The following is an 18,141-nucleotide window of genomic DNA, read 5'->3' as shown; positions in this document are numbered from 1 at the left end:
AATTCAAATAAACCACCAGTTCCTTATCACCTTGGCGGAGCTCGAGTAATTCTCGGACCGCGGTATAGGAGTCGGCTCTCCTATCGAACACTCTGAGGAACTCACCCATGAAGGCGTCCCAATCATGTAAGAGAGGATCGTCACGACCCACTAGTGGCACGGCCCATTGCGCCGCATCCCCCACCAAATAAGAGATCAAGAACGCCACCTTAGCTTGATTCGTGGGGAAGGATTTGGGTTTACAGGCGAAGTGCAGTTGTATTTGTGTGAGGAATACCTCCTGATACCTTTCTGGGGAGGCGAGCGGAATAGAGACCGGCATTTCTACCACTACCGGCGTGGACGGCCCAGCCATCGGGCCGATGGAAAATGGGTTTCTCGGGACGCTATCCATCCGTGCGCGTAAGTCGGCGGTCTCCTGCCTTGAGGCTGCTAGCTCTCCCTGCATGGTAGCCAACACCGCCAATACTTCTTCAAGAGTGGCCATCCTCACTCCCGAAACCGCCCGGGAGGACCGCAATTCTTGGGTCGGAAATTCTGGTATGCCGACCGGTCCTCAGGAGCGGGTTGAAGAATGAGGGGTCCACCTCTTGATCTAACCAAGCCTGAATGCTATTACAGCGCAGGTCAGCGGAAGGATCAAGCGAGGGAAGGAAAGGAAGGGAACACCGGGGAGGGAGATCTGAAATGAGAAAAGAACAGAGCACACACCAGTAAGAATCACCTCAACATATACAACACTTAAGACTGTGTACCGCATTTGGTATTGCCCATGGCCCTTATACCTGTAAAGGAAAATAACATCCATTCATAACATGACGTAGGTAACGTAAGATTGAAGGCAGGTTGAGAGTTGGGCTGACAATGCTTGAGGCGGGATGTTGGGCTGTAACAATGACAAAACGAACAAGGATCAGCCCCTATGCTAACCGCCTACTCTGACCTGTTAGGCTCTGTAGCGTGATCTGGCACCTACCCTCCTATTGACTCCACCGCACTTCACAGGGTGCAGCCCTCTACCACTCGCGATAACCCCTGTTAAGATAGAGTCACAGGAACAAACAGTTAGACAATACACCACAGTACTGCACCCATCACTGTAATCCTCTGCACGCAGTCACCACACTCTCCCTTCGTGTTCACTTCACACTGTAATCTGTATGGAGATGAGCAGGACAAGTATCGATGATAGGGCCCCACACTTGCGAGCTTCCTCGGAGCTCTATGATTGCCAATGGACCCTGTAAGCTCAGTCGTGAAGCCACCACCCCGCCGGCCGACAATGCTGGCCGAACAAAGATCCGGGGAGAGGCTCTCTCTCTCGCTCCGCCTGCCGAAAACGCAGGCCGGACAAATCCTCTGGATTTCGAACGTAGTCCTTCGTAGGAGCAGCCGCTCGACTACGGAAGGTTCAAACGAATATTTGGTGCAAGCACCCTTACCGTACAGCACAGGCCACGGACTGTAGAACAAGAATCGGACGGGGACGTGATCACACCACGGGAATATCCGACAACTGGAGGTTGGAGACTTCCTGTCTTAAGCATCAAGCGCGTCTTCTCGCGAGACGCGCTATGCCCTCTGGGGACTGTAGTTCCGGGCGTCTCGGAGTGCGGAAGTCTATGGGTCGCTGCTAGCGCTTGCCTCGGGGGAATCATGACACCCTGTGCCTCAACTGAAGGGAGGCACTGGTAAATTTTGTTTTGGTGGGTTTATCAGCTTGTTGCCAAAGTTTGGTGTCTTTAGTGTTGCAGCTTTCATTGGTTCAGGATTGTGAATTTTCAGGTTTAGATGTTCTTAGATAACAAACAGAGAATCTTTAACGGCGGACTGATGTTTCTGCACCTCACGCTAGTTTCAAATATATCAGAAGTCCTTGCGCAGCAAGCCCTGGCATCAGCCGTCAAGTGATGCCTTTGTGGAGCAGAGCTTAAGCAAAGCAGGGGTTGGGTGTGTGCCAAGTCACAAAGTCCAGAAGGTCAGTATTGAGTTTCAAAGAAAGTCTTTATTTTCAATCAGTTAACTCTTACGAGATTGGAGTTTTAAAGTCAGCCAACGTGTTTTGTTCTCACCAGGAGACCTTCATCAGGGCTCATTAGGCGAGTGTCTGTAAAGGATGTAAGTTGCTACACGGGGTTACATTCCACTCAGGTCTGGTGGTCGCAGTGTAGGTTGACAGGGACCCAGGTGTGGCCTGTTTCAAAGGTCTATAATAGAATGAGATCATGCAAGCGATGGGTGAGGTAAGTGTTCCAGGCAATCACACTGGAAACAGACGGGATGTCCCTAGGCCAGAGTCCGCCTAAACGCAAATCTTAAAGTCGACGGTGTCAGGCCTGTGTTGGAAAACAGTTGTTCTTAGATGTTAAACCTCTTGGATTTTGGACAATTTGCTGAATGGTGCATTAGCTGTTTCGTAACAAATAAGAGCTGTGTCAGCATGAAGTGTGCCAGGAAAACATTGCGTAATTGCTGCTATTGGAACATAGTACAATATGGGGTGGAAAATATGAATCATTGGATGGCACAATAGATTTGTAGGTCTCCACTGGGGGGAGAACACTCTTTTTGCCAGGACTGTGATGTCCAAGAGAAGGATTCAGTGTAATGAAGATTACCAGTAAGTAATCCTAGCATTTGTTTCTCTACAACTACACTTTTGCTGTCCAAGTTTTCAGTGACTGACTTATATTTTATTCGTAGATGGTGATGTAGTCATTGTTGGTCCATTACCCTTATATTTGCTAGAAATGTGTATGTTGTTCATTTTGCAGGTGCAGATCTTAAAGTTATCAGCACACTTTCTGTAGGATTTGATCATCTGGCACTGGACGAAATAAAAAAGCGGTTTGTTTTTACCTTTTTTTTTCTTTACCTTACTCTGAAATTGTTAATTGCAGTCTTAAATTCATGTATGTCCCCAGCATGTGCTGTGTTCATCGTTTTTTTTATAGTTGTCATAAATACAGAAAGTGAGATGGAGTGCAGTGTCGTCGCGTGAGTTCCTGCGTGGTATACATTAAATGTATAGAAATCACTTTTGAAAGGACCAAGTCCTGATTTTCTAGTCTTTCCAGTGTGAGATTATTTTAGCCGACAGGCAAGCTGAAAGGACTGAGCAATTGCTCAGTGGCTGGTGCAGAGGGTTGCATCTTATTGGCTGGAACTAGCTCATATGTACTTGCACTGCAACGTTTAGGGTGCCTGTATCCTTCTGCTCTGGGCCCAGAATGTCCAGGAGGTTCTGTGTATTCAGTGTATCAGCATATGATCTTGTCTTGTTGCTGGAGCCAACCACATCCTCTCGAGCTTGTACAGCTTCAGAGATACCACTGTTAGCAGGCGTGGTTGACCCATAGCCTTAATAACCAGGGCCTGGTCACCATTGCCTTGGACCCAGAGTCTATTATCAGCTTCACTGGGTGAGGCCTTTATTTGAGTGGTGGGATTTTGGGTCCAGGGGGGTTTATTATTTTTTGTGACTGGAAACTGAGCAGCCGAGGTTTAATCTCACAGAGTTGCCCAGTTTTGTTCTAGAATCCAGTGAAAAAGATGGCCAGCACAAACTAGCAAGCCGACTTAATTTGATTGTTTTTTTAATTGCCCCGTTGACTGGCGCACCAATGGAATCTTTATATTTTTAAAACTTAAATAAGAATGAAATGTACTCTATATCAGTGGCAATGGACATACAGGCAAGTAGACAAACAAACATGTTTTTTGTAATCATTTAAGTAGAAGAGTGCTAGGGTGCGTCCTGTGGGTGCAAGAGCAGCCCCACGCCAATACATTAGTTATTGGGCTATAGTTCTATAAACTATAACATTTATCACATAGAAACTAGAAAACTAAATGTTTGGAGTCTCCTTTCTAGATAGTTTAACTGTTTTTTAAACTGTTGTGTAATTAAGTCATGTTGTATATGAAGATACAGCTCAGTATGCCATTGCGAGTAATCTTCTATACCACGCCCTGCTCTATCTCCGATTCTGATCCATATCCGCACCTACAGAAAGCCTCAGGCTTCACTTCCCCTGGAGTGTCAATGGCCTACAGGGAGTAGCTTGGTTATTACACTGGATTGCAATAGTATTATAGCCCTAAACAACTGTAGTAAATGACAGTATCTACATAGAGAGGCGCACAGTAAACATTGGCTGCACCAGGAACTCAAAAAGGCTTTACCACTGCCATAATTAAATTAAGCTCTGACACGCAGATTAACTATTTAAACATAGAGATGTAGCACCCCCTACCCTCCATTCCTTTGGTTGACATATTCAACATAGGTCTGTTAAGTGGTTTATGGAAGGGTTTAGAGCTCTTTTGCGTTTCTGATAAACAATGGTCTGTACCCTGCAGCGGTATACGAGTGGGCTACACACCAGATGTGTTGACCGATGCAACAGCTGAACTCACCGTGGCCTTGCTCCTTGCTACATGTCGTCGGCTACCAGAAGCAGTTGAGGAAGTCAAGAAGTGAGTACCTGAGTAACTGACATCTTTGTCTGCTTTAAAATATATAACAAACTAATGGTGGTTCAAATGCACAGTTAGACCATTTTGATGTTATTGATCTAAAAACGCTCACTCTTTTTTGCCCTCCTTTTGGAATGTTTGCTTTGCCTCTTTACTCAAAGATGAGCCGTGAGTGGACGAGGAGCTCATTTAGAATTAACCATATGTGTTTGAGGGCACATCACCGTACAATGCAGTTGCGCCATAGGGCTTTCCCATCCAATCTGCCCTATGGTCTCAGGGAGGGAAAAACTTAAATTATGTTGGTGTCAAGCTGTATGAACTGGCCCTGAGGATTTTTTTTGAAGCTCCAGGAAGTATGAGCTGCATGTGGACCACCTACAGAGCTGTATTTCACTGCCCACCTCTATGGGCGGGAGTCTTCTTAGTCCCTGCACCTTTGGATGAATGCTGCAGTCTATGCCTTGCTAGGTGGCATGGTGTAGAGATAAGCAGAGGATCAGTAAGTGGCATCTCCGCTCCGTGCACAACAAAGGGCTAACGACCTGCTCACAGTCCCTTATCTTAGTCTGGGTTGTGTGGTGGGCCACAAAGACTGGCGAGATGCCAGTCTGAGCACGTTGTGATCCAATGGAAGACTGATACCAACCCATGTAGTGAATGCTTCTGCAGTTAGTGGTGAGCGTGGTGGCTTGATCTTGGGATATAAAGTGCGTGAATGGCTCCCATATGAATGTTCATTGGTATGATTTGGGTTTTACTTGCAAAAGCAAGTGGAACTTTTCCCTTATATGTTGGTGCAATGGAATCTTGATCTTGTCTGCTGTACTTACCCCTGCAATGAAGTAATTTGGTACTTAAGTGCAGTACGTCAGTTACTTTTACTTGGTGAGGGATCCTTTGTTCCCTAATGAAGTGGAGACGCTTTTCGTAAATTATGGGTTTCGCTACACTAAACTCTGCATCCACAGCTCAGCCACCCAAAAAGCTTCTCTTTATTCCTAACCAGGTTAACCATCCGGGGCTGTCCTATTGTACTAAGGATCTACACCCTACCCAATTGATTTCAGGGACCCTCTTGTGAACCAAAGCCTACAGGGGAAATGGCACACATTCCTGCAAAATTGGAGCTTGAAAAACAAGACCTGGGGGAGCACAGACTTAAAAAACTGCGTATGACCCACATAGCATATTGAGGCACAACTAATCTGTGGGCAGGTGCAAATGATCTCTTTTGTCCTTGAATTATTGTATGTTCTGAAAGGACAAGGGATAGAAGCCTTGGGTTCAATCTTTAAGATGAGGAGCTCAGAACTAACTTCTACGTCCTGAAATATTAGTGTTGTAGACGAGGATTGCTGTGAGCTGCAAGTGACGTGGTAAATGAGGAATGGTGAATGGTTAGCTCGCCATGTTCTCAGGATCGATCTGGATCCTATAAAGAACCAAGATGTCTTCCATTCCTCTGGTTCTAGTCTGCCCCCTTCCTATAGTTTTTTAAAACTGCAAAAACCAGAATGTCTATTTTCAACCAAAGCTGGGCATCTGGTTTTGGGCTCCAGTGACATCCTCTAGGAGACACTCTAGGAGTTGAAGGACAGAACTACTTTGAGGCTGTACCAGTTGCATGTGGCACTTGGACCAGAATGGGATTTCATTGATCCTGTACCTGATATGTTGCATAGAGACAATGAAGTAGACTTGAAGTGGAAACACCCGTTTCCCTCATCGTTTTTGACATCTGGAGGTTACAAGACCATTTCCCTGTACGGTTTCCAAGGCATTCCGTTATTCTATTTAGCCTGATTGATTTACAGCTCTTGAAATGAAATGGATGGCAAAGATCGAAACTGTACAATGTTGACCTGTCCTATAAGTGATCTCTTTACTCCACAGTTTGTCTGCGTTTGGTGTCCACCCAGAATGTCCACAGTCGCAGAAGCACTGTTGAAAGTTCCGAACAAAAAGGGAACATGTTATTTGTCATTCATCTAGTGCAGAAAGGAGACTCGTGGCTCTTAATAGAACTTTTCTATGAATAAATGGTGCTATAAGAAAACACTATCTAGGCAATCTTGATTACCCTATGAAAATCCCAGTTCCTTCGGTTGTCTAGCCATGGTTGTTGGTTCACCTCTAAATCTTTGGGAACATAAAAGTAGAGGAAGCCACAGTAGAATCCTGGAGTAAAACAAATAAGGTGGCTTTCAGTGTCCTTTGGTTTGTGGGCTCTATGTAGGATACATGGATACCTGTATTTTAAAGATGTAGATGCTGCACTTTACAAGCGGTACCATCAGATTTGGACGGCTATCGCAGCACAGTATGTAATGAATGCATCTCCATAACTACAAACTAAAAAGGCAGCTGCTCAATTGTGCTTGATTTAAGGAAACCGCGCAATAACTTTTTCTTTTTTTGCCTTTGGGAGGCAAGCATGCATTCCTCCATGGGATCTTTAGTTCTGGCTGTTCTTGTTCTGACAGCAGTTTTTTGTCCATTATTAAACTAACTAGCCTGCTTCCAGATGAGTTAAAGGGGAATGAAATGGTGTTTATGAGTTAAATGTCAGACATGGATTTGCCTTCTTTTTCTTTCTGCTTCTGTTTCATCAGACGAAGAGGCATGCAAAGGGTTTAGGTCTTATTTAGAGTTTGACATACGGTACAGTCTGTCACGTAACAGTTCTTTATAGTCTATGGCTCCTCTAAAACGGCGGGCGGGATATCCACCATGTTTATGAAGGAGTACCCTGTCTACCAAATTCTCAATAAGTCCCTTTTATTCAGTGTGGAACGAATTCTCCAGTCTAAGTTCTTCTGTTCCATCTACGTGTTAGTATCATTGGTTGATGTCTTATTTGACTTTTGAGCACATCTGTTGTTCCATTGCAACATCATATTGGTATCAAAATCAGTTGAGAATTTGTTAGGAACTATTTGTTCCCATTGTTTTCTGGGCTGCATGCTCAAACCTTGAAGAATCTCAGTACGGTTCAATAAGGAGAGCCTTGAAATGTGTTTTTGTACAAAAGTATTAAGCTCCTGTCAGTAACTCCTCACGAGTCGTAGGGCGGAACAGATCGTGTTACGTATTTGTGGCTCCAGTATCATCTTGGTTGGCTAAGTCATGCTTTTGTAGCTATTTCTCCAAGATATTGAATTGAAGCCCCATTGATGGTGTTTGTTACTTATTTGTCGGGATTGAAGGGTTTTGAGCTACGATCATAGCCTTTCCAGAAATGTTGTAATAGCAAGCTGTTTGCAAATGCTGTGTAAACAAAGCAATGCTTTGTCCACTTAGAGTGAATATGCCTTGTTTCGTTAAAATTAATTGGGGCGTTCTGTGCTGCCAATGGGAACTAGTGGCAAAAACCATTTATTTTGAGAGGGGGGTGAGATGTCATGATTTTAACACACCCGTTGTTGCCCCTTCGCCGCTAGTCACTGTGTGAAAACGGAAGTTGTATTGTAAAGGCAGTGGGTGTTTTTGATGGCCTCCATAAATCTACTCGCTATAGCGAGTCAGATTTTATCAGGGCGAGCTACATTTAGGGTCTCCTCGTCCCTTCTGGTGAGCTGACACATAGGTGTTCTTCTCACTCACAAAGTGAAGGCGCATTAAAGATGCCTTTAAATCTTGTTTTTATCTTCTCACATCTATTCTGGGTTCGGAGACGGAGGTCAAAGGTCAGTTTACAGCTACAATTACTTTTCTCTTTCTGATTGCAAAGTTCTAGGATTTTGTAAAGTAAACTGTCTGACAAACGTGCTGTACAAAAACTGTGAGATGAAAGGTTGTCATGTTATATTCTAACATATTTGAATAGCTAAAAAGTGAACTGTACAAAATTTCAAAATGCATTTCAGTAATTACAGCCCTTGGTTTGTAATTGTGTAATGAAAACATTATTTTAATAGGATGAAAACAAATCGAGACACTTTACTTGGTGATGTGCAAAATGATAAATATATTTGCTGAACCGATTTTTTTTTTTTTTTTTTTTTTTACACTATATAGTTTTATAAGTAAAACTGCATGTTAGTGGGGACGCTTTTGGCAGTTTCAATGGAAACTGTGCTATCTGTAAATGGCAGTGCACTACCATCTCCTTCTTTAGTAATATATTTATTAAAAGTGAGTTCTTAAAGGTGAACTGAGAAACATTCCTGCTCTGATGACAATACCATTAGTAAACTAAGAGGCAAGTCAGGGTCATGTTTACTTTATATGTGGGATAGCTCCTTATTCTGCATGGAGCAAACATTTAGTCTATTACATCAAACCAAATAGTTTTTTAGTACAGCAGTGATGCGGAAATCAGATATTGGAAGGTGCTCTCATAATTATTTGCTTTTGTAGCTCTTCTATGAACGTTTTTTGGTGATGAGTTGAACAGTTTTAATGGGCGTAAATGTATGTGGAAATGCATGACGGTAGAAAAACAAAACTTTGTGTTTTTTTATTCAGTAATAAGACATCACTTTGCCTAGAGAAGCAATTCAGTCGTTGCATGATGCCTACCTTAATATCTAGCTTTCTCAAGCTTGGTAATTAACTTGCCCACATGTTGTAAAAGGCACACATTCCATCGTTCTGACTTCTGGATGCGGATAGTCAATGATATTGTGTACTTTCTCTTTTGTTTCTACATTTAATAGTGGTGGATGGAAGAGCTGGACACCCCTCTGGATGTGCGGATATGGTCTATCTGAAAGCACTGTGGGTGTTATTGGACTGGGAAGAATAGGTAATTGGTCATTTTTACCTAGTTGCTTTTACTTTTTAATAAATGTTATCTTTATTAAAAGCAGTGCGTTGACATGTGGGGGAATCTTGTAGTGGAGTGAAATTAAGATATAGCATGGGGAGTGATGGTTCCTTTGAACATACTTGCCCCATATGAGTTGCAGAGGATTGCGCTGCCAACATTTTTTGAACCTGCTGTGAAGAGAAGATCTCCAGCTATGCATTCCATGCTTTTGTGGACTTGAAGTACATTGCAGTTACTGTTGTTGTTGTTTTCCGTACACTGCTTGATTGGCAGCAGAATCTGTTTTTTGGCATGTAAAAACAACCCTAAACTCTATTGCAGCTATTTTTCAGAGATCGCCTATTGTACACTGGTGACAATGACACTCTTGAACTTAATGAGTTTAAGTGACTTTTAAGTTAATATGTAATTGTAAACAAGCTTTTCTATAAATGCGTACACTAAATTCATGGTACTGCTTGCCCAGGGTGTGGATTTATGTGCTTAATGGTTTAGTCTTTGTCATTTGCCTTTGTGAGGCCGGTTTTGAGAACCTGTTCATGGTGCCTCTCCACAACAAACCATGGCCAATCTCCTCTCCAAACGAGAGTAAGGCAAAGGGTTTATTTGAGTCATGAAACCCGCTTAAGCACCATGCTCCAGCCCGAGCTTCCAGGTGTGTGGCACAGCTTAGAATTCTGGACATCTTATTGAAACAGGTGATCACCTAGTCAACACCCTTGAAGACCTCCGGGGTTCGTTACAGTAACCCTAGTAGATTTCTCGTCTGAAGGAGTTTAGTGATTGACTCTTGCCTATTATCTTTATACTGTAACCACTGTGGATATCAATTTTCAATATTATGTAAGAATATATTGGCAGTTTATTTTCCCAATGCGGGAATCATTCGGGAGAATGGTAGTTTATGATCAGTTTAAATTCAGCGCTAGCTGGTTTGTGCAGCTAGATTTCCATTTTCCTCAGTCGATTATGGAGTCTAGGGTTTTTGCACCAAATACTTATTTGGCATTATCTGTATTATGAATAGTCCTTCAAAATGTCTGTTTGATGGAAAGTTTGATGATAAATATTAAGGAATAGTGTAGATAAGTAACAATTATTTGATGTCAATTCTTGTATTTGCTTTTCTACGTTTTTGTCTCAAAAGGGCCATGTAATGGATTTTTCCAACTTTTCCCATTTATTTTCCCCTGGCCTCAATCTAAAATTAATGGACGTCAGTAAAATGAGTATGTATTGGTTAGAATGATTGTGTGTGTGTGCGCGTGTGTGTGTGTGTGTGGGTGTGGGTGTGTGCGTGTGTGCGTGTGTGTGTCTGTGTCTGTGTGTGTCTTTGTGTGTCTGTGTCTTTATTCATGCAGGTTGGGTGCATCATGCAGGCGTCCGCATTGGGAGGCCATTTTTCTTTTCATTCTTGACTGCTTGGTGTTTCCCTAATGAGCTCTGGCATCATTGGAAAATGCTACTGCTGTGGAAGGAGGTGAGGCTTCCTTGTTTACAACTTTTCTGTCCAAGATGGCAGCCTCCTTTTCATTCACAAGCTTGTTTTACAAGATGAAGGATGCATTAGTGAATAAAATTATTGTCATACTACGCCACAAAGGGGTCTAACAGCGCCTGTCCAACAAATGGTCCATTTGTGAGGGCTTCCCACTCTGGTGCTTTTGTTTAGATGCCCGGTAATTAGATGGTAAGATGCCAGAGCTGGAGTTAACAATACTAGTGAGTATAAACAAGTGTGGAAATATGTTTGGCTTTACCAGGTGAGGTCCGGCACCACGTGAAACTCTGAATCGAGTGGGGTGGCATCCTCGGGCAGTACCTCTGCATCCGACTTATAATGATGCCTGTAGGTCTATCTTATCTATGTGCATTACTCTTGTATAGCTACCTTTTTTTAATTATTGTGCTGTATCCTATTTCTTGTTGGCCTTGTTTTTTTCTGTACCTATCTTTGTGGTACCTTTCAGTTTACATATTGTGTTATGATTAGCCTGATGGCTGTGCTCTACTGATTGCACTTCCTTTCTTTTTTTTTTGTCTGCTTCAGTATTTCCTCATTGGAAATTTCTTCTTGCAACATTTACAGTGACTACTGGAATGGATCTGGTAGCTTAAGGTGTCCAAAAGAGTATCTGATTTGTGACCTTTGCTCCTGTCCCTAGATGATGGTTATCTTTATTTTCTCTTCAACTACTGGATAATCCATGGCCCTTGGGAAAAGGAGCTCTTTTTCTAGAGGCAAGGATTAACTTTCCTCTCCAACCTTCATTTTTGCTCAGGTTAGGTCCTGAAGTTTACGAATACATGAGTGTGTAAGATAACACGGGGATGTAAACTGTATGGAAATAAGAGATTTCAGTACAGAAGCATGCTTCTTTTTAGGCTCTACTGTAAAGTTTCCTTTTATGATACTTTGATGGTCTTTTTATTGTTCTGTCATTTATGTGCTGTCTTGCCTATAGCAATTTTGGCCTTGGAAACCTTCTCTACATTTCTCTACACTGCTGTACTTCACTATTTTAAGAGTTATTTCTGTTGAACCATTTGGGAATAGCTCAATTGTAGAATTAATGTTAAGCCATTTGAGTCAAATGTGAATGCTGGCCACCTTACTCTGGCCTTTAACAGGATTCTTAATTGTGGTTATTCCCATAAATTTTGAGCTTCCTAACTTTTCTTTGGAATGCTTACAGCCGGTGCAATTTAATTACATCAAACTGTTTGGACATGTATGGAAAGCCCTGTAGACTTTATGCTGGAGATCTTGTCAAGTCTCCCATAGTCCTAACTAAATGACTCCAATTTGGTAGTCTCCGAGGAAAACACCCAAGCCAAAGCTTTATGACCAAACGTCGTTGCTGGCCTGGGCCTGCTCCTGCCACCAGTGACCCTACTAAAGAAAAAAATATTTTCACCAGCTAGCAAAAGCTTCTTTAGATGTCTGATTAGCATCAGCATACCTTCCAGGGGTCATGAGAAATCAATGAAATGTTGTAGTTTTCTTTGAACTGTCAATATGACATCCAGCAGTAGAAGAGTCTCTTATGCTCTTGTTGAATGAAACCTAGAGAAACGTATTTGTTATAGCAAATTAAACATTACCTTTTTGTATGAAGAATATTTTAGTTCTCAGCACTAACCTTTGTGTTGGAACTTAGCCTTTTTGCATGGTTGCCGCCAACACGCCCCTCCCCCCGATTTTTGCCTTCTGTTGCTGAACCCATTTCTATTAGCATTTGAACTCAGTGCACTTTTTCCCTGCTAACCATTGATAACATGCTTGTGCTCTCTACTGATTTATGGTACAATTGACCTACACCTGATTGGTACATTTAATATACTTGTATGTCCCTAATAAATGGTACTACCTGTACTCGGGGCCTGTAACTTAAATGCTACTAGCGGGCAGCAGCACTCCTTGTTTAACCCACTAAAGTATCCTTTTAAAATGCCTCCAGTCTGCCACTAGAGCCTGTAGTGCAGTTTTAAAATGCCATTTCAACCTAGCAAAATAAAAATGTTGCCAGGCTTAAACTTTTCTTCTTAATACTTGCATGTCACCCCTAAGGTAGACCTTAAAGGCTCCTAGGAGAGGCTGCATTGTATTTAAAAAGTAGGACACATGTGCTTTCTTTTTACATGTCCTGCCAGTGAAAAACTCCAAAAGTTGAAGTGCTAGCTTCAGACAGGGAGCAGATGGAGATGTTGTTTACACTCAAATTAATAGTAATTTAAAATCCTCTTTGATGGTAAAGTTGGGTGGTAAGTCACAATTCTGAAAATGGCACTTTTAGAAAGTTTAGGTATGCAGGGAATGTCTGAATTAATCTCAGCCGCTGATAATTACTTGGGCTGCATTCTAGTCCATCGGTATTTTGCATAATGTGCCACCTCAGTTTGGACCCAGCTAAATGTAAAGCAACCTTGACCCTGTTCCAGTGCGAACAGTCCAGCCTGAACTGCCAAGCCAGGTCCTCCCTGAACCAGAAAACAAGCAACCTAGAACCGGGTTTCACTCTAGTTATGGGCTCATCAGCATGGTATAGCTTGGTGCCAGTGACACAGTGTGCACTGGACCCACATCTGGAGATACCCGTCCCACCTAGGCCAACTTTAAAGTATACAAAAAGGGATAGATGGAATGATTGAATTCATCTCAGTCACTAGTAGTTACTCAGGCGGAATCGTAGTCCATCGTTATTTGCACACCATGCAACTTTTTTTTGGACCAAGCAAATAGCTGGGTCCAAACTGAGGTGGCAAGGTTGGGCGGAAAAAAAAATTGGATTGGGATGCGGCTCTGAGCAATCACCAGTGGCTGGGATGAATTTCAGCATTCCATCCATAACTTTGTTTTTTGATACTTTTAGAAAGTTGGCATTTTCTTGTCCTAACCAACTGTGCCTTTCTGCCAGTGTCTTGGGTCACATGACTGTGGATGGCTCTGCTGTTACGGTTTGTATATTAGTTCGAGATAGTGACACAAAGAGGGCTTAGGTGTGGGCAGGATGGCCATCCTGACAGGTTGATTGGGGAGGAGCTGAAGCCAGTTTCACTTGCAGCATAATGGTCCTTGCCTATAGCCTACAAATTGGAACCCGACACCAGGCCTGCCCTGCCTTTTGTCACCACACACAGTTTGGAGCCTTGATCAAGGGAAAACCTTGCTAGACCCAGTTGTGGGGATAGGACAAGGAACCCACCCCACCCCGCCCCTGAGCAAAGGCTTCCACCAAGTATAAATATTGGACCCGAAGAGCCACTCATTAGTACACTCTTGGACCTGTGGAAGATTCAGAAGAAAGACCGCCTGCTGCCAGAGGACTGCCCTGATGCTTGAAGGGCTGCCTTTCTGTCTGAGGAAGGAAGATTAGACCTGCTTGTCTTGATCCCAGGCTACCAAGAGTGACTCCAAAGGTCAGTTGACTGGCCTCCTGTGTGAGCTACAGGGGCACAACAAGCTTCAGGGACCTCCCTGCAACTTCCCAACTAACCTGCTGCAAATGGAATCGCCTGGACCTGTCTGAACCCTGATGCTTGCCTCCGCTGGACTGAGTCCTAATCCCCTAGAGTTGCCCAGCAGATCCTGGACCCTCCGCTAGCATCCGTGGAAGCTCCTCCTGCAAGAAAAGTTGAAAATCCTGAATTGTGAACTTTGCGACCACGGATGGACCAGTTTGCGCCTATGCCCTTCCACCCGTGACAACGGTCAACGTAATGCTCTGGTTAAACCTGCTCTTCGCTCCGACTGCAACTGTCCACGGCAACCAGCAGCGGGAGACCTGCACTTCGAGCTGCAGAAATGACAGCCTGTGATTATTGCCAACGCCAAGCTATAGCAACGACTGTCTGCGATGCCTGACCAGTTCTTTGTGCTACAGCAACAACAGGCTGTGCTGCTGAGCCTCCTCCAAAGCAAATAGTACTCTTTGCCCCAGACTTGAAAAGGTAACTTTTCAGCAGGACGAACCGGGTCCTTGCATCCAACCCAAGTGCTCTATTGTGGTCTGCCTGAACTTGTGACTTTCCCCAGTTCTAGTGCGGCCAGATGACAAGCAGTGTTGCTTTCTGCTGTTAGGCACTATTTTTACTTAAAATATTGAAACCGTGTATCTTTAGTCCTAATGATTTTTTTGTTGTTGTACGGGTTTAATTTTATTTATTAAAACCTACTCTCTTTTTCTAAATTGGTTTGGGATTTTTCTTGTATTGTGTTTTCAATTTTATGACTGTTTTTGTACTGAATAAATACTTTGCGCATTGCCTCTGAGTTGAGCCTGACTGATTTTGTGCCAAGCTACCAGGGGATTAGCCCAGGTCAATTTAGTGACTTCTGTGGTTCAACGTGACAAGGATTATGGTTGTGCCCGAGTGGGGCTTCCAGCCCCCTCAATCAATAACCCAGTTTCTTACACTTTCAATATGAAAAAGCTTGTATTATCTAGGCGATGAAGACCTACAGCTGACCTTGAGCTCGTGATGACACACTGATAGCTGATAGACATGTTGTAAAAGAGGACTTTGGCTCATCGTATGAATGAGCTTCAGTTTTTGTTCCAGTACAATCCTCTGTTCCTGATGGCCATAAGACCCAGGACATTTATTCAAAGTATGGAAGCTGTGGATGAAGACAATATGCACGTTGTGGTGCCCTTTTCATTCACCACTTTAATGGTTGAGGTGTGCTAAGACTCAGATAATGCGGCCACCATTCCAGCTAAAAAATGCCTCCCCTTTGTTCATGTTTTGAGACCAAGACCGGTACTTTAAAATGTCAAATTCTTCTTCTTGAAAAAAAAAAATGTAAATGATTTTTTTATGACAGTTCTACCTCTATTTGCTCTTATTATTATGAGGAAATAGTATAGACAGATCTAAAATTCTTTTGAAGTTTCAAAGCAGACATTCTACCTATTTTTCCCACCTTTCCATTTTTTCCCCTGGCCTTGCACATAAAATGAATAGACATGTTTGTAAAATACCTTGTCTGATTGCATCCGTCGCATTCCAGCCCCAGCACAAAAGTGTACTTTTTTTTTTTTTTTTTTTTTAAATCAAGAAATACAGATTGTTTTTTGGTTTAAAAGGAAATTTAAACGTTGTTCAGTGGTGTCCTAGTCTTGGGTATAAAAAATGAACTTTTTTATCAAGTATTATTGTACTGCACTACAAGGCAATGGAGCTGCTGGTTCCCATTAATATAAACAACAACAATGATTCCTTCTGAGTCACTGGCCGATAGAATCAATGTACATATTATTTGTGAACGCCAAGCAAATTGTTTGTTCAAATGTGTTATTAGTCGTCATTTTTTCACAACTTTCCCCTAAAAATTGCAGGTGATTTAAAAAAAAAATAATAATAATAATTAAAGTAATCATATAGCCTTAGCTTCCTTATATTCCCTGGCAACAAGTGCTACCTAATTACCCGTCCTGATGAAGACCCTGGTCAAATGAGAGCTGTTAGGGGTCGAAATCTGACTATAATTATATTTTGGAATGTTAAGAGTACAATTAGGAGCCTCTATTCCACTTTGGTGCGATCTTTGAGCACTTTTCACTTATTCTCTGTTTACGTGCACTGCGCCGTCACAGTTAATATGTTGCACTTTGAAAACAATACGTACATTCTTCATTCTACAATATTCATTATTGGTTTTGTGAGCTATGGTTTATTGAATGTTACTAATCATGAAAGGCATACAAATGTATAAGATTATTGCCCATATGCTTCAATATAAATAAGTTGATGAAATTATGAATGATTCTGAGGACACCATTGCTGTTTAACTTATGATTGTCCAAATTTCCTAGGACTAATGGGTTTCTTCTTTTTTTATACAAATATGGTTAGCATTAATTGGCAAATTCATGTCTTAAAATGACGCTGCCTATCTGGACTCTTTGCCTTCATTTATACCAAACATTTCCTTTTTTTTTAATGAATTAAAGTTTTTTTCAGCCATGCTTTCTTAAAAGGCCCTTTTTTAGGAGTGCATGCAATCCTAAACGTGTGTGTGGGCATGTATAACCCCCACTATGGGGACCGACTCGGTCATCACATCGTGGGTTAACCTTGTCAGAACCTGATTAACACTGTGTTTGTGAGGACCGGTGCGTTGTGAGGACTGGTTGCAGTAGTGTGTTTAGGTACTTTCGAGCGAGTGTATCAAAAAACTAAAAGCGTAGTTAAATTTGCCTAAGTCCGCTTTATGACCTTCCCTACTATCAGAGCTCGCGTGGAGTTAGAATAGTAATTATACATTTCATTACAGTCAATGGCCGGTCCTCATAATAATCGGTATGTTATGAACGGAGAACATATATATGTGTGTGTGGAAATCTACTAGCAGACATGAGGGTATGTAGAGAGTGGGCTTTATAGAACTTTCCATATACATTAAGGCATGCTCGCAAACATACACATTTGTTAATATTTATATACATTACCCCTTCTCATACTGAAATGGGTCAGAGGTTTTCTTCGATGAAAGGGAGGAGGAAATGCCTTCTATGGGTCAGTGGAGTGAGAAGAACATCCCATAAAATTTGTGGAGGTGTCGAGGGGGTGATTTAGTGAGTGCAGTCTTTTTTTCGCATTAGCAAACAAACATGGTTATATCTAATCATACGAAGGTGAAATCAACATTTTACAGGAGTATGCGTGGGTCGATGTCACTTTCGCAGGTTTCCAGTCAAACTTCAGCAAACACTTGCAAAGTCCTTAAGTTTTAAATCTACACCTTCCCATGTCCCATACCTGCAAGTGCAGATTTACAACATTCTAAAAAAATCTTTTCCTAAATTTGGTGGTTACTTTGACGTCGAAAAAGGTCTATTTTAAACAGGTGTTTTTATTGGCTTATTTAGTTAATTCTGTCTGGATTAAGATCCAGTGAGATCCCAAAAGCTTGCACACGTGTATGTAATGCCAATCTATTACTTATGTTGATCTGATCTCGTTTTCCCCTGCACCAACTCAAAGTATTATATTAACATGGTATGTTTACCACCAGAGAGCTCAAGCTTACATTAGCCAAACCATTGCATACCCTCTTTCACAGCAGCCACACACTGGTCATATTACCTAGCAGAGAACTGTGGGATTTCCATTTCTAATGTATTTCTCTTTTTAGGGCAGGCTATTGGCCGTCGTCTAAAACCCTTTGGTGTAAAGAAGTTTTTGTATACTGGACGTCAACCCAGACCTGAGAGCGCAGAGGAGCTTCAAGCTGAATTTGGTAACAATTTTATTTTCCCAATTGGGAGGCAGCATCCCACATTTGTTGAGATTTTTGTAAGATTTATAAACAAGAAAATGGAAGGGTAAGAGTCGGTGGACAGCATACCAAATGGTGCACATTTTTACAAATTGGGTTCCAA

General features: G+C 42.3%; 1 protein-coding gene across 1 annotated transcript in view; it reads left to right on the top strand.

The window, feature by feature from the left end:
• LOC146861928 (glyoxylate reductase/hydroxypyruvate reductase-like) overlaps positions 1-18,141 on the top strand; it is a 92,406-nt gene that overhangs the window by 41,081 nt on the left and 33,184 nt on the right. The window contains exons 3-6 of the mRNA XM_085641096.1: positions 2,775-2,847; positions 4,363-4,479; positions 9,141-9,229; positions 17,895-17,999. Coding sequence (XP_085497222.1) covers positions 2,775-2,847; positions 4,363-4,479; positions 9,141-9,229; positions 17,895-17,999 — 384 coding nt within the window. The remainder of the gene's footprint in view (positions 1-2,774; positions 2,848-4,362; positions 4,480-9,140; positions 9,230-17,894; positions 18,000-18,141) is intronic.

The sequence above is a fragment of the Triturus cristatus genome, chromosome 2_2 (genome assembly GCF_964204655.1).
Source record: "Triturus cristatus chromosome 2_2, aTriCri1.1, whole genome shotgun sequence".
Classification (NCBI taxonomy): Eukaryota; Metazoa; Chordata; class Amphibia; order Caudata; family Salamandridae; genus Triturus; species Triturus cristatus.
This window is presented reverse-complemented; position numbering and strand designations above follow the sequence as displayed.